At 38.3% G+C, this 13,497-nt stretch overlaps 1 protein-coding gene across 1 annotated transcript; it reads left to right on the top strand.

The window, feature by feature from the left end:
* The first annotated feature begins 6,198 nt into the window (after positions 1-6,198).
* On the top strand, positions 6,199-10,741 carry LOC130993360 (uncharacterized). The gene is made up of 8 exons (XM_057918215.1): positions 6,199-6,493; positions 6,996-8,185; positions 8,279-8,369; positions 8,509-8,666; positions 8,754-8,805; positions 9,231-9,310; positions 9,394-9,487; positions 9,673-10,741. The coding sequence occupies exons 2-8, from the start codon at positions 7,085-7,087 to the stop codon at positions 10,155-10,157; spliced, it is 2,061 nt and encodes a 686-aa protein (XP_057774198.1). The 5' UTR covers positions 6,199-6,493; positions 6,996-7,084; the 3' UTR covers positions 10,158-10,741.
* The last annotated feature ends 2,756 nt before the right edge of the window (positions 10,742-13,497 follow it).

The following is a 13,497-nucleotide window of genomic DNA, read 5'->3' on the forward strand; positions in this document are numbered from 1 at the left end:
CGTTTGGTATGTGCACAAAAAATTTATTACTTCCATTTATAATAGTATGGTTCACACAACTCCACTCACGTTTACATTGAAAGCCTTAATCCCTTAACAACTCTACTCATATTTTGTTAAAATTCTTATCGTCCACAATGTGACAAATTCTTTGTAGATGGAGAGAGAGTAACCTTTTGTTTTTTCAAATATAAAGATTTTAGGATTTAGATTTTAAGATTTAATGTTTATCCATTATATCCTTTATAATTTGCAGGCTATTGCGTATATAAGAATGTGAATTTATCTAAATAATGTTGAAAATAGCGGGTTATGGATTTTCATGAAAAAAAGGCTAAATTTTATATAAGAGTTTGATTTTAAGAGTTGTGAATTCGATTTTTAAAACTTGAATTCACAATTAAAATTTAGCTCTAATTGTGAATTTAACTTCTAAAACTAGAATTCACAACTCAAAATAGTCTTGGGTGTGAATTCGAGTTCAAAACTTGAATTCACAACTAAAAAGTTAGTGGATAATTTTTAAGTTTTTTTATGTAAAAGGTAAAATGGTAAGTATGACCAATTTTTAATTTTTTTATCTTAGTGTAAAATTTTTATTTTTACTATTTCAAAATGGTCATTTTCAGAGTTCATTTTTGTATTTTGTAACTATAATATTCGTCATTGTCTTAAAAAAAAACATATATCCATTAGAATAGTTATCCACGAGTTATTTGAGTATTATCTAAATTTGTGGATTATTTGAGCCTGCTGATTCAATTCTGTCAATATTTTCACCTTTTAAGACATAATTATAGTCGAGCACAAATGATTTAAGTAAACCTAATATTGGTTAAATATCACTTCATCAGAAAGCAAACTTCGATTTGGAATTTTGGATATCGAAAAGAATAAAAACCTTTTGATTCTTTTGGATACTTAATTGCCACTTGGGTAATCAGTATTCACTTACTACTTTATTAGACTCTAGCATCAAATATATAAGTATATAGTATTAGTATATGTATAAATTATAATCAAATAATTATTTAATTGTTGTCCCAACTTATATTTACAAACTTGTGAGTTAGTGATGGCCTATCTGAGATCGATCATCTAAACCTTTCTGATCGTGGATAAGTCAATAAAATGCATAGATTTTATTTCAAGATATAAACTCAATGATTAAATAAGCAATTAGTGCATAGTTCTCAATGGACAACAAATTAATGAGTTAAATCTATCTCAGAATATATTTGTACATGTACAATGTGAATAATTTATAAAAGTGTATACATTTCATAAAGCTTTTTTACACATGATATCATACTACTATAATTACATAATTAAAAAATTAATAAAAGTATACATTATCAAGAAGTTTTTCCAAATAATTATAAGATCTTGGATTACTGAGTAGAGTGCTCTTTTCTAAATATTTGAGGAATTAATTTGAATCTACAATTGGGATTTTTTTAAATCGCAAAATTATCATTTCAATCGTATGCCAATAATTTTTGAAAAATTACAAAAGTATCATTAAAATCAATTTAAAATTTATTTCAAAGTTATTATTGCCTTTTGAATATAGTATAGATTGTCAATTAATGTATGAACTTTCACCCGTGCCGCTTTAACTCAATATTTGAACTACCGCAATATGTCACCCATTTTCATTTGTTACGAAATCAATAACTCTATTTTTTTAAAGGGTTAATTCTCTGTAAATCCATGACGTTTTTTCGGAATTGGTTTTTGTTCTAATTTCAAAAATCTACTTTTAAATACATAACCTTTAATTTTTGTCTCAAATTTATTTGGTGACCGATTTTTTTCCTACACCGGCACCGGAAATCACACGGTGGCAGCCGAAAATGACAATGTGCCACATTTATGACATATGAAAAAAAAATTAAAAAGAAAAAAAAGAAAAATAACTCCACATCATCTTCCCCAACCTCTCCCCACCTCCAAACCGTAACTCCCCTCCCCCCAGCCGCCGCCCCATTCCCTTCCCCCACCCTCCGCCGTCCCCTCCCCTTCCCTCACTCTCTGCTGCCGCTACCTGGCCAAATAAAAAATGGCGTCGAGCAGCTGCAGATTCATGAGCTCCCTCTTTTATATTCACCCTCCATTTCCCTCACAATCTCCAAAAGTCGTCGGCCACCGCCGCCGCCCCCTCTGTGACACATTCCAGGCGGTGGCAATTTTTGCTCGAATCGAGAGGAAACTAAGGTTCAGCTACAAATTTGTTATGGGGCCAAAGGGCGGCGCCGTCGCTCGATATACGGACTTCGGACGGTGGTCGGGCTCGTGAGGAAGATAAAGGGCTCAACGTGAGAGAGAATTGGGTGCAGAGAGAAGGGAGGGGGATGTTCGCTGGTCGGAGTGTTTGTTCTGTTCGGATTCAAGCGTAACGGTGTTGGCAAATTCAAGTACAGCAGCTCGATTTGCTTGTTTCGTTCGAATTCGGCGGAGTTGGCGACGGCGGAGGGTGGGAAAAGGAGAGGGGGGATGGTGGAGGAAGGGGAGAGGGCGGCGGTGGTGGCGGCGGCAGGTGGGGGGGAGGAGAGTTAAGGTTTGGGGGAAAGGGGAAGTTGGGGAAGATGTTGATGTCAGATTTTTTTTTTCCACATGTCATAAATGTGTCACATTGTCATTTTCGGCTGCACCGTGCCAATTCCAGCTGCTACCGTGTCATTTTCAGTGCCGATGTAAAAAAAAACCTGTCACCGGATAAATAAAAAAAATGGTTAATTGCCTATAAATCCATAACGTTTACACGGAATTGGTTTTTGCTCCTAATTTAAAAAATCCGCCTCTAAATACATAACCTTTCATTTTTGTCTCGTTTTTGTCCGATGATCGGTTTTTTCTTACGCCGGTGCCGGAAATGACACGGTGACAGCCGGAATTGATGCGGTAGCAGCCGGAAATTGACACCTAGGCACATTTAGAACATGTGGAAAAAAATAATAAAAAAAACATCCACATCATCATCTTCCCACTCTCAAACCCTAACTACCCCTCCCCCACCTGCCGGTGCCGCCTGCCGCCACCACACGCCGGCGTCGGCGCCGGCCGCCCCCTTCCCCTCCACAGACCTGTCGGCCCTCCCCCTCCTAGGAGCTCGTCAGCCCCTCCCGCATCCCTAGACCCGTCGGCCCTCCCCCTGATCCCGTTTGCCCATCCCTCATTCCCAGATCCCGGCACCCCCTTCCACCATCGCCGCTGCCCCTGCGACCCTCTCACACAATCACACACGCACACAATGACAGAGGTGAAACATGGTAGCAAGAAGCTACTGAAATTGCTACAGTCGAATTCGAAGCTTCAAAAACCGTGTCAATTTCGTCGCAGTGCACACCCTATCGCCGCCCCCTGCAGCCCGCTGCATTTCTCCCCCTACAGTGCTCACAGCGACAGTAGTGGCGAGAAGCCAACCACTGCCCCGATTCTGATCAATTCCATTTTCGCTCAACTACACACAAACCCACCACCGACTTCAATCTTATTATCTCCCTCTGAAACCCCCGTTCAATTCCAACAGATCCCTAATTCTCACTGCGGAGACATAGATCTGGAGGAAGGCGACGAAGTTTCAGAGGAAGAAGGAGGGTCGACGCAGGTGGAAACTGGTGGCGCTGAGGTGCAGATGGGGGAGGTGGCAGCAGTAGATGGTGGGGGAAGAAAGGAGATGGGGAGGCGACAGATGGTGGGGGAAGGAGAGGGGGCGCCGGGCGTCGGATGGGGGAAGGAGAGGAGGAAGAAGACGATTGAGGGGGGGGGGTTATTTCCACATGTCAATTATTTTTCTTTTTTTTGTTTAATTTTATTCCACATGTCAAATATATACTTAGGTGTCAATTTCGGCTGCCACATCGTCAATTATGGCTACCACCGTGTCATTTTCGACGCCGGCGTAAGAAAAAATCGGTCATCGGAGAAAAACGAGACAAAAATGAAAGGTTATGTATTTAGAGGAGGATTTTTTAAATTAGGAGCAAAAACCAATTCCGTGTAAACGTTATGAATTTACAGGCAATTAACCCTAAAAAAAAGGGTTGACATGTCATAGCCACTGTAACTGATCACTATTTTTATTGCAATAAAAACTGCAACTAAACAGTGTAATCGTAGCACAGAAACAACAAGTCGAGTATCATATCCACATGGACTATTATAACGAATGACTCTAAGTAATCCCGAGTAAACTCTAGTACTATTCACGCAAACTCCCAAAAGAACGAAGAATAAAACTAAAATCAAAACAAAGCAAATAAAATAGGATAAAAACTCAAATAATAAAATACTCTGACCCTAGGGATGTACTATTGTTAATCAAACACATGTATTCAACCTATTGATTCAATTACCAATTTAATCCAACCCTGATGAAAGATCACTATATTATTCACAAGCTTCTCTAACGAATACCTATGAACGTAGATTAATTTACCCCTTTTCACATTCAAGACTGCAAGGAATAAATTAACTCCAAATAGCACACAAAGAATAACTTCCTATAGCTTCACCAGTCGCATTCAAGACTCAAGGCTAACACTATATCATGCATTCCTGAATCGGCTGAACAATTATCGCATTCAAGACTCAAACTGAACAGCTAGACATGTAAATTATTGATCAGGTAATTCACAAGAAAACGAGCACCAGGAATCATGAATCACAAGTTGGAGGGCAAATTGATATCAACAAATCAAACACACATATTAAAACAACTTTGTACAAACCCTAGGTTCGGATAAAAGAACTAGCCAGACATAGCAAAATAAAACAAAAGCATAATAAAGAAGAAAGCAATAATAAAAACTGAATTAAATAAATCTGAATGAAAAATCTTGAATCTTCAATCCATATAGAAATCCAATCCAAGCTGTAAAAACTGGAAAGCAGTAATAATCAAAAGTTATGAAACTGAGAAAAATAAAAGTTGGGAACTGAAATTCTAAGATTGTATGTCAACATTGCCAAATTCTAAGATTGTATGTATAAAAAATTCAACAAAAAATATAATACATTATTTTAATAATTATAATACCCATGTTAATTGCTTAATAATATTTTACATTGATTTATTAAATTTATGCTATTTTAATCCTATTTTCCTTTCTTAGTTAATTTTTAATGTTGAATTTGAGTAAATCCTCAAGTTAAAGTAAAATTACGAACTATTAATAATGAAATTAGTTTATTTGTTTAGAAGATGAATTTTTTTTTTAAAATACATAAAAGTATGTCTTTATATGCTTTTAATACACTTGATGTTGAATTAATTGAATTATGAACAACTATTTATTATATCAAGTGACTGTTAAAAAAACGCATGAAAATGAACTGTACGAAATGCTAAAAAAAAAAAAAAATCTTCGGGGGCTCCTGGCCCCAAACCCGTGTAAATATTTTCAGACGTCGTAGTTCAACAAATTTTGCCCCCCTTATGTTAAATCTTGGATCCGCCCCTGACACCGACTACTTCCCTTATCATAGTTAGGGTTGATTAACCAACATTAGTTATCTTCCATATTGATTATGTTTCTTCATCTATGATTTTCCCTTGTTCAGCTCAGGTTGACCATCTATTTTTTTACTATCCCCATTATTGATCATTTTTTTATGCCTTTCATGTTTGCCTGAACAACATTAACTTCATAAGTTAGCCTTGTAATTTTGAAGAAATACTCTCGCATAATACTTATATACACAAGAAGTTAGTGAAATTCCGCAATATTTGGATTTTGAACTTTTCATTTTTGATCATGATCTTTTGCACTAAACTTAATAAGATGAGCATTAATATCATCCACATTAATAACTTAAATTGAAAATTCTTAGGCCATGCAGTCACACACACATGTGCAACAGCAGCAACACCAATTCCAGTGATCCATGCTGCATCAACTCTCCAATGACAAGAAAGCTTCAAAGGTGTTAATTTTATTCTAATAAATTAAAAGACAGTGAATTTACTGACATTATTACGATGCTTCATATAATTTTTTTCTAAATTACATGTTAAATGAAATTTGAAGGGCAATATTATAAAATTAAATCTCAAGACTTTTTATTAGAAAAATAAAATAAATCACAAGACTTTTTTTAAAAAATATAATAAAATATGAGTTGGAAAATTAGTAAAAAAAACAATTATAAAAAGAATAATTGGAAGAATTTGGTGTGTATGGTAGTTGGCCTATTTAGTACGCACAAAAACTGAGCCCAAAATCTCGTTTCTCGGGCCATCCATATTCACGGATATCGAGAATTTATGCCTTTTTTCCTTTTTCCATCATAACTTTCTTCCTCACCACAATCCAATCCATCAATTTCCCATTAATTCCAAATTATCCCCTTTTACCAATTGCTTTTTAATGGTCACTCGTCTTCGTTGCTTCCGTTTGTAAAGAGCCAGCCACTCCCTCGACCTCGACCTCGACCTCGATCTCTCACCCCTTCCCCCCTCTGCAATTCTCTTCTCTATCAAACAGCGCATGTGAGCCAATCTTTCTCTCTCTCTACTTTTCATCTTTCCATTTCTAGAACCTGTCGTGGAATTCGAATAAGGATTTTCGCTTAATTTTTGCGTCAATATGGTTCCGTTACGTTTTAAAAAAATTTAAATTTTTTGTAATGGGCTTTCAAATATTTTGTGGGTGTTACTAGTAGTTCATGGAAAACATGAATGTTATATTTTCCAGGCTTAATATTAAAAAAAACGTAATCAAGTTCGCTTCTTTGATGTGGGAAGATATCTATATGTGGGACACCAGGTTCAATGTGTGTGGATTGGGATCCATGTTGGATCTATTGCTTTTTCCCCCCCGATTTTTTTATTGCGATAATTAACAGTAGTTGTGCTTGTTTTATGTTTCTTGCTGGACCCGAGCTTTTATTTGTTTATTTGTGCCATTGCAGAAATATTGGTTGTGGTGCATCTTCCTTTGTTTCTTAGTCATTTTTTAAAACTTAAGTTTGTGTCTCTTTGTTGTTCAAAGGTTGTATCTTGGAAAGAGGGGATAAGCACATTGCATATGTCTTGAAAAGTTTGAGTTAATTATATTTCATGGGTTGAACTCAAGAGATCATGGATAGCTTCACCAACGACGAGGAATCTCAATTTTTTGACGCGCTGGAGCACATTGGTGAAGAGCCAAAATTTAGGAATTGGGAATATGATGTGTGGATTAATGCTCCACAGAGTGTCGGTGAGCGCCGTGAGAATTTTTTAAGGGAGATTGGGATCAGCATAGGTGAGGTGGAGAGAGAAGCTGTAGATAGTTGTCATGATAGTGATATGAGTATGAGGGGAGATATTGAAAGAGTTATGGAGGATAGTGGCGCTGTGCTAAGAAGTGAAGATGAATTTTCTTCTAGCCGTTCATCTGTGTCGAGTTGGGACACAGATGATCTGGGATTGTGTAGAAATGGGGATGGGAATCTTAGTGGTGGATGTGGATTTGAATGTGACATGGGTGGGATGGTGGAAAACGAGAGTCGAGGAGATACTCAATTGATGGGATTGGAGTGGCTGCTTTCATCGGGCGGATTAGATAGTGCTTCTCAATTGCCTTGCACAGTTGATGAAATCTGGGATAGGGGAAATGAGGCTAGTGTAAATACATCAAGAACACGGAGTAATTTGAGAAAGAGGTTGTTGCGTAGATTGCGTTCCATGACTTGCATGATGAGTGGGGGTATGAAAGAAGAGAATGTTGGATCTTGTGTCTTCGGCCAGGTACAGGGGTCGAGGATCTGGAGAGTTAGGGTTCGCCATTGTCAGAGAAGGTTGAAGGAGCTTTCAGCCCTCTTTACTGGGCAAGAAATTCAAGCACACGAGGGGCCGATCACAGCAATGAAATTCAGCCTTGATGGGCAATACCTTGCTAGTGCTGGTGAAGATAAGATTGTCAGAATCTGGCAGGTGGTGGAGGATGAGAGATTGGATACACTCGACATTCCAGATGCAGATCCATCGTGTGTATACTTCTCTGTCAATCATCTGTCTGAATTGGGGCCTTTAATGGTGGAAAAAGATAAACTTAAAAAATCCAAGAGCCTGAGAAGGACACAGGATTCAGCTTGTATAGTCTTCCCTTCAAAGGTCTTTCGAATTTTTGAGAAGCCGTTGCATGTTTTCCAAGGGCACAGGGGGGAGATCTTGGATCTTTCATGGTCAAAGGATAATGTACGTTATTGCTTAGGATGTGGTTATCATTGTGTTATGTTATCTTCTGAAATTTTACATTGAAACTAAAGTTTTGTTGCTTTTCCTTTGCAGTGTCTACTGTCATCGTCTGTTGATAAAACTGTTCGTCTGTGGCGGGTTGGAGTTGATCAGTGCCTCAAGGTTTTCCAGCACAGTGATTATGGTACACACCTAGCTGCATAACTCTGTCTCTGAACTAATCAAAATAAGCTAATTTGGGAGGGCACAAAAACTAAAAAGTAAGTTTGGTTTAGCACTACTGTGTTTATTTTGCTAAAATGACAAATTCTGATGCTATGCAGTGACCTGCATCCAATTTAACCCTGTGAATGATGATTACTTCATCAGTGGTTCAATAGATGGGAAGGCCCGGATTTGGTCAATTGGTGGTTGTAAAGTCGTTGACTGGATTGAAACAAGGGACATTATCAGTGCTGTTTCTTACCGCCCCGATGGCCAGGTCTGTTAAAACTGATCCTTAGATTTTTATTGTTACAATTGCAAATTGCAAGACTATCAATTTGTTATTCCTTTGCTTGTAATACAGGCTGGTATTATTGGTTCTACTGCAGGCACCTGCCACCATTTTCACTTATCAGGTACATTTCATTAAAGTCAAATCACAATTTCTTCGTGGTATAATTCAACCCTTGGTTCTCTCATATTATAGGTTTATGTAGTGTAAATCCCACCCGAATACTGTATACCATGTTTGGGCATAACCTTTTTTAGGAATTTGTGTATGCTTTGTCGCATTAATGGGAACAGAATGTGGCTTTTGTTTGATTAACGTGCTTATGCCGATTCTATATGTGAATGTGACTGAGTATTTTCTTGATCGAACTTTTTCATAATGAACTCTGAAGCCTTAACTCCTTATCTGGGTCTTTTTGCATGATTTTTAAGCCATAAAATTAGAGGAAGTCAACATGCTGTGGGACTTGAGATTGCATCGTAGATTAATCTGTTACAAAATGGAGATGGGGTTGACTAATCATTGGGTGACTCGTGTTTCTTGTATCAGATAATCACTTCCAGTTGGGAGCTCAGATGTGCTTAACAAGTAAGAAGAAGTCAGCTTGCAGAAGGATTACTGGCTTTCAGGTTACACCTTGGGATTTTCTTTAGCTATTGGTTTTCTATTTCAATGGATTTCTTTTTCTTACATCGTTATGTTGTGAATGCAGTTCTTACCGCAAGATCCAAGCAAAATATTGGTCACATCTGCTGATTCAAAAGTTAGAATTATCGATGGGGTGAATGTGATTGGGAAGTACAAAGGTAAGGTTCTGAAAGCTTTGGTTTCGTTATCAAAAAATGTTTCTAATGAATTAAAACCATCCTTATATTTGATTGTAGTCAAATTTCGACTCGAATTGTTTTAGAACAGCCTCAAGTTATGGTTAGCTAGTACGAGCATTTTGGAGTTTTGCTCAGTTTTGTTTACATAATTGTGATATATTCAGGCCCTCGTAATGCTGGTAGCCAGAGTAGTGCTTCATTTACTTGGGATGGAAAGCATATCGTGTCAGCATCAGATGACTCCAATGTTTATATGTGGAACTACTCTGATCAGAGGGAGTCTCTATCGCAATCAAAACCTGTTAGGTCCTTCGAATGTTTCTCCTCCGATGCCTCTGTTGCCATACCATGGCCTGGCTTGAAATCGGACCAACTGAACACAAATTCATTGCCGTTCTCATCCTCATCCTCTCTCTATTTCATGGACGCGAGCTCAAAGGGATCTGCGACCTGGCCAGAGGAAAAGCTTCCGGTCCCTAGCCCCCGAGCTGTGACATCACCTATTAGCAAATCTCAGTACAAACTTCTCAAGAGTTGTTGTGAGAGCGCGTCAAGGGGTTCTCATGCATGGGGTTTGGTGATCGTCACCTCAGGGTGGGATGGACGGATCAGATCGTTCCATAATTATGGTTTACCGGTGTCCCTTTAAGACAGGTTGCTAAAAAAAATGGATATGGTCTGATTTCTTTAGAGAGTGATTGAGGAGTGCGCTGGAAATCGAGTGTGGTTTGGCGGAGGACCCCTGTATATGGTAACGTCGAGTATTTGAGGATGGCGATGGTTTAGGTCCCTTGAGGGTATGGGCATCAGCAGTCAGTCAAAATGGAGCAAATTGCAAAGAGAATTGCAGAGGTAGGGCATGGGGGTTGAACTAAGATTGATGATGATGAATCTTGGTGCTGGCCCAGAAAGGAAAAATGGGGTGTTGCATTAGGCATGATGGAATTGAATGATGAATAATGGTGGGGAATACCATCTTTTGTCATGGTGTTTTCTGGTCTCAAGATGATTGATTGATTGATTGACGTGTCCACTGTTGGGATTCATAAAACTGGAACAAATATCCGCGGCTGCTTCTTGCTCAGATCCCATGGAATTGGGTAAATTTTGTATTCATCTCTGGGATGTGCATAACTATACATATACATATTCATAGCTTAGCGTTGTATAGAATTGCCTATATTATTCCTTGTATATTTTTTTGAGAAATACGGGCAAAATTGAGTTTCCACATTCAGGCGTATTCAGTATTCTGCTTTGTTTGTTCAACCTAATTGATCTGAATATTAAAATGTGGGCTTTTGATTAAATAACATCAGTTTGGGCTTTTTATTTAGAGCTATTTAATGATTTCGCCCACTGGATGCTGAGATACAATTTCGGCCCACAACGTAGTTTTGGTTCCAAGTCGAGTATTTTGCCAAATTGCAGTTTTTATTCAAATTTACAATGAAAAAATTCTAGTTTTCACTGGGAAAAAAGAGAAGAGATAAACTTTTCTCAAAATGAATCCAAGCCAGCTTTCGAGCATCCAGAAATGCTACGTTAATTAACTTCAAGGATTGTAGTGATCCGCTCTTTTATATATTTTAAATCCAGTAATGAGTGTGTATTTTTGTTCATCAGTGAATGAAAACGGATATTATTCTGATATGAATTCAGCTTATGATCCTGAATTTATATTGTTAAAGCAGTCAATGATATTATTTCAGAGTTATAACTTACTTAGCAAAGTCACGTTATTTATTTAAGCAAGATGGAATTAGATTTTATTCTTACTCAAGTTGTGGATTATTTCAGACTCGTGAGTTAATTAAATCTGCGGATTTAATTTATATATTAGAACAACGAACGAATTAAATCTACGGATTTAATTTTGATTCATTTTATAACTTATCGATTTTAGCGAGATATCACATGTCGAAATCGAGATTTATGTAAATACAGTATCAAGCAGAATCGAAGTCAGTATTTTATTTCAGTTACGGAATCACCGAGACATAGAAAATACATCATTAATTCTTCTCTATTTTTTTTTCTTTTTCTTTCCATCAATCTTTGACCACCACTTTTCCCCACCACTCATTTTTCACCCCGACCATTCACTCTTTCCCAACCACTTTCCCCCATCACTCATCATTTTTCCCACCACTCATCACTCAAATATGCAGCAATATATATTTTCCTATTAGTATCATCCCCTAACAAATGCAAACTTTCACTCTCATCTTGTTTCACCGAGAAAACAAAATTTAAGAACAACCCAGTTTGTTTCTGCCAAAGCTCTCAAAGTAAGGTTTGGCTCAATACTTTCATTCTCCCTCGACTAAATTCACCTGCATTATACAATGAACCATCATTTATTTCAGTTAATTCCTCAGTGGAACTAATCAACTACAACGAACAATACATCAATCAAACCAAACAATTGCAAGGTAAGCTTTGTCCTTAACTTTGCTATTTTCAGTTCAAGTCTCCTTCATTCGTTAAACAATGGCAACTTCAATCCATTTCAGTTATTTCACCCTTCACTACACTCCAGCAACAACCAATCAATTGAATACAAGCGAGGTATTTTGCTATCTCAAATAACCATTCAGTTCGCATTCATATCAGAGGCATAATCACGTTTCACCACTATATCAAATGGGCATGATATACAGCAATAAAAAGACTTATGCTTTTCATCCTACTGCACTATAGAACAACAAGCTTGAGAATCATTCACTTTAGCAACTAGAAGATTAAACAGAATACGAGAATTTGCTTAATCAGTAGCAAAGAGAACCACAACAACATTTTATTTGTGTAGTAAAAGAAGAATGACTAGAGAACTTAGCTTAAGGAATAGGGCCGACTGCCCTGCTCTGAATCGGAAGACGACGCGACGACGGAGCTTTCATTGACGTCTGAATCGGGACTGTCGGAGCTCTGCGAATCATGGCGACGGCGGCTCCGGGAAAAGAGGCTGCTGGACTCTTGCTGTTAACAGCAGCGGCTGGCGGCAGCGCTCCCAAGCGGCTACGTCCGGCGATAGAATTCCAGGCCGCGACCCGGCGAAACAGCAGCTGTAGTTAGAGGCGGCGGAAATCTCGAAGGCAGCCGACGACGCAGCAATAGGCAACCGTGAGCAGGCTGGCTCGCCGGATTCCAGTAGCAGCAGCGGCGTCGGGGCTCGGGGAATCGACAGAGGCGTCGAACTTTTATCTGCTCACTGGAGGAACGCAGCAGCAACGACGAGATTGAGAGTGACAGATCTGTTTTGGAGAGGATAAGAAGGACGTTGAGGGATTGACGTTGACGAGGAGCTGCAGCGGCAGGCGCCTCGGCTGAGGCCGGTTGGAGGCGGAGCGAGAGGGAGAAATAGAGAGAAAGAGCTCGACTGTTTTGAGTGAGAGAGAGAGAGGTGTGCGTTCTTTTGTGTGTGTGCGTGATTTGTAAGGTAAAAGAGAGAACCGAGAGTGTGTGTGAGGGTGTATGTGAGTGTGTATTGAAATAGAGAGAGAGAACCGAGATGTTGGGGGGGGAAATTTTCGGCTTTTTCCTATTTTAATTAAAGTTGGGCTCCTTATTTTAATTGGGCTTATTTATTAAATTCTTTGGGCCTTGTTGATTTATTTTTAGTGGGCTTGAGTTGGGCTGGCTTATTTATTAATATTGGGCCTCTGATTTTATTTAATTGGCCGATTTTAATTACTGATTGGGCCTCCGATTTTATTTATATGGGCTTTGATTTAATTGTTGTTTTGATTTGTATGGGCTTCATTTAATTGAGTTGGACTTTATTTATTTTAATAATTGGGCCATTACATTGGGCCATTTCATTGGGCCGGAGTTTATTTAATTATGTTGGATTCCTTATTTGGGCTTCGTTTCAGTGGGCCGATTTTATTTTAAATTGCAGTGGGCTTGAGTTGGGCCGAAAATTTGGGCCTTTATTTTATTTTCTTTGGGCTTCATAATTATTTATTTTTGGGCCTTGTTGTAAT

This window comes from Salvia miltiorrhiza, chromosome 7 (genome assembly GCF_028751815.1).
Source record: "Salvia miltiorrhiza cultivar Shanhuang (shh) chromosome 7, IMPLAD_Smil_shh, whole genome shotgun sequence".
Classification (NCBI taxonomy): Eukaryota; Viridiplantae; Streptophyta; class Magnoliopsida; order Lamiales; family Lamiaceae; genus Salvia; species Salvia miltiorrhiza.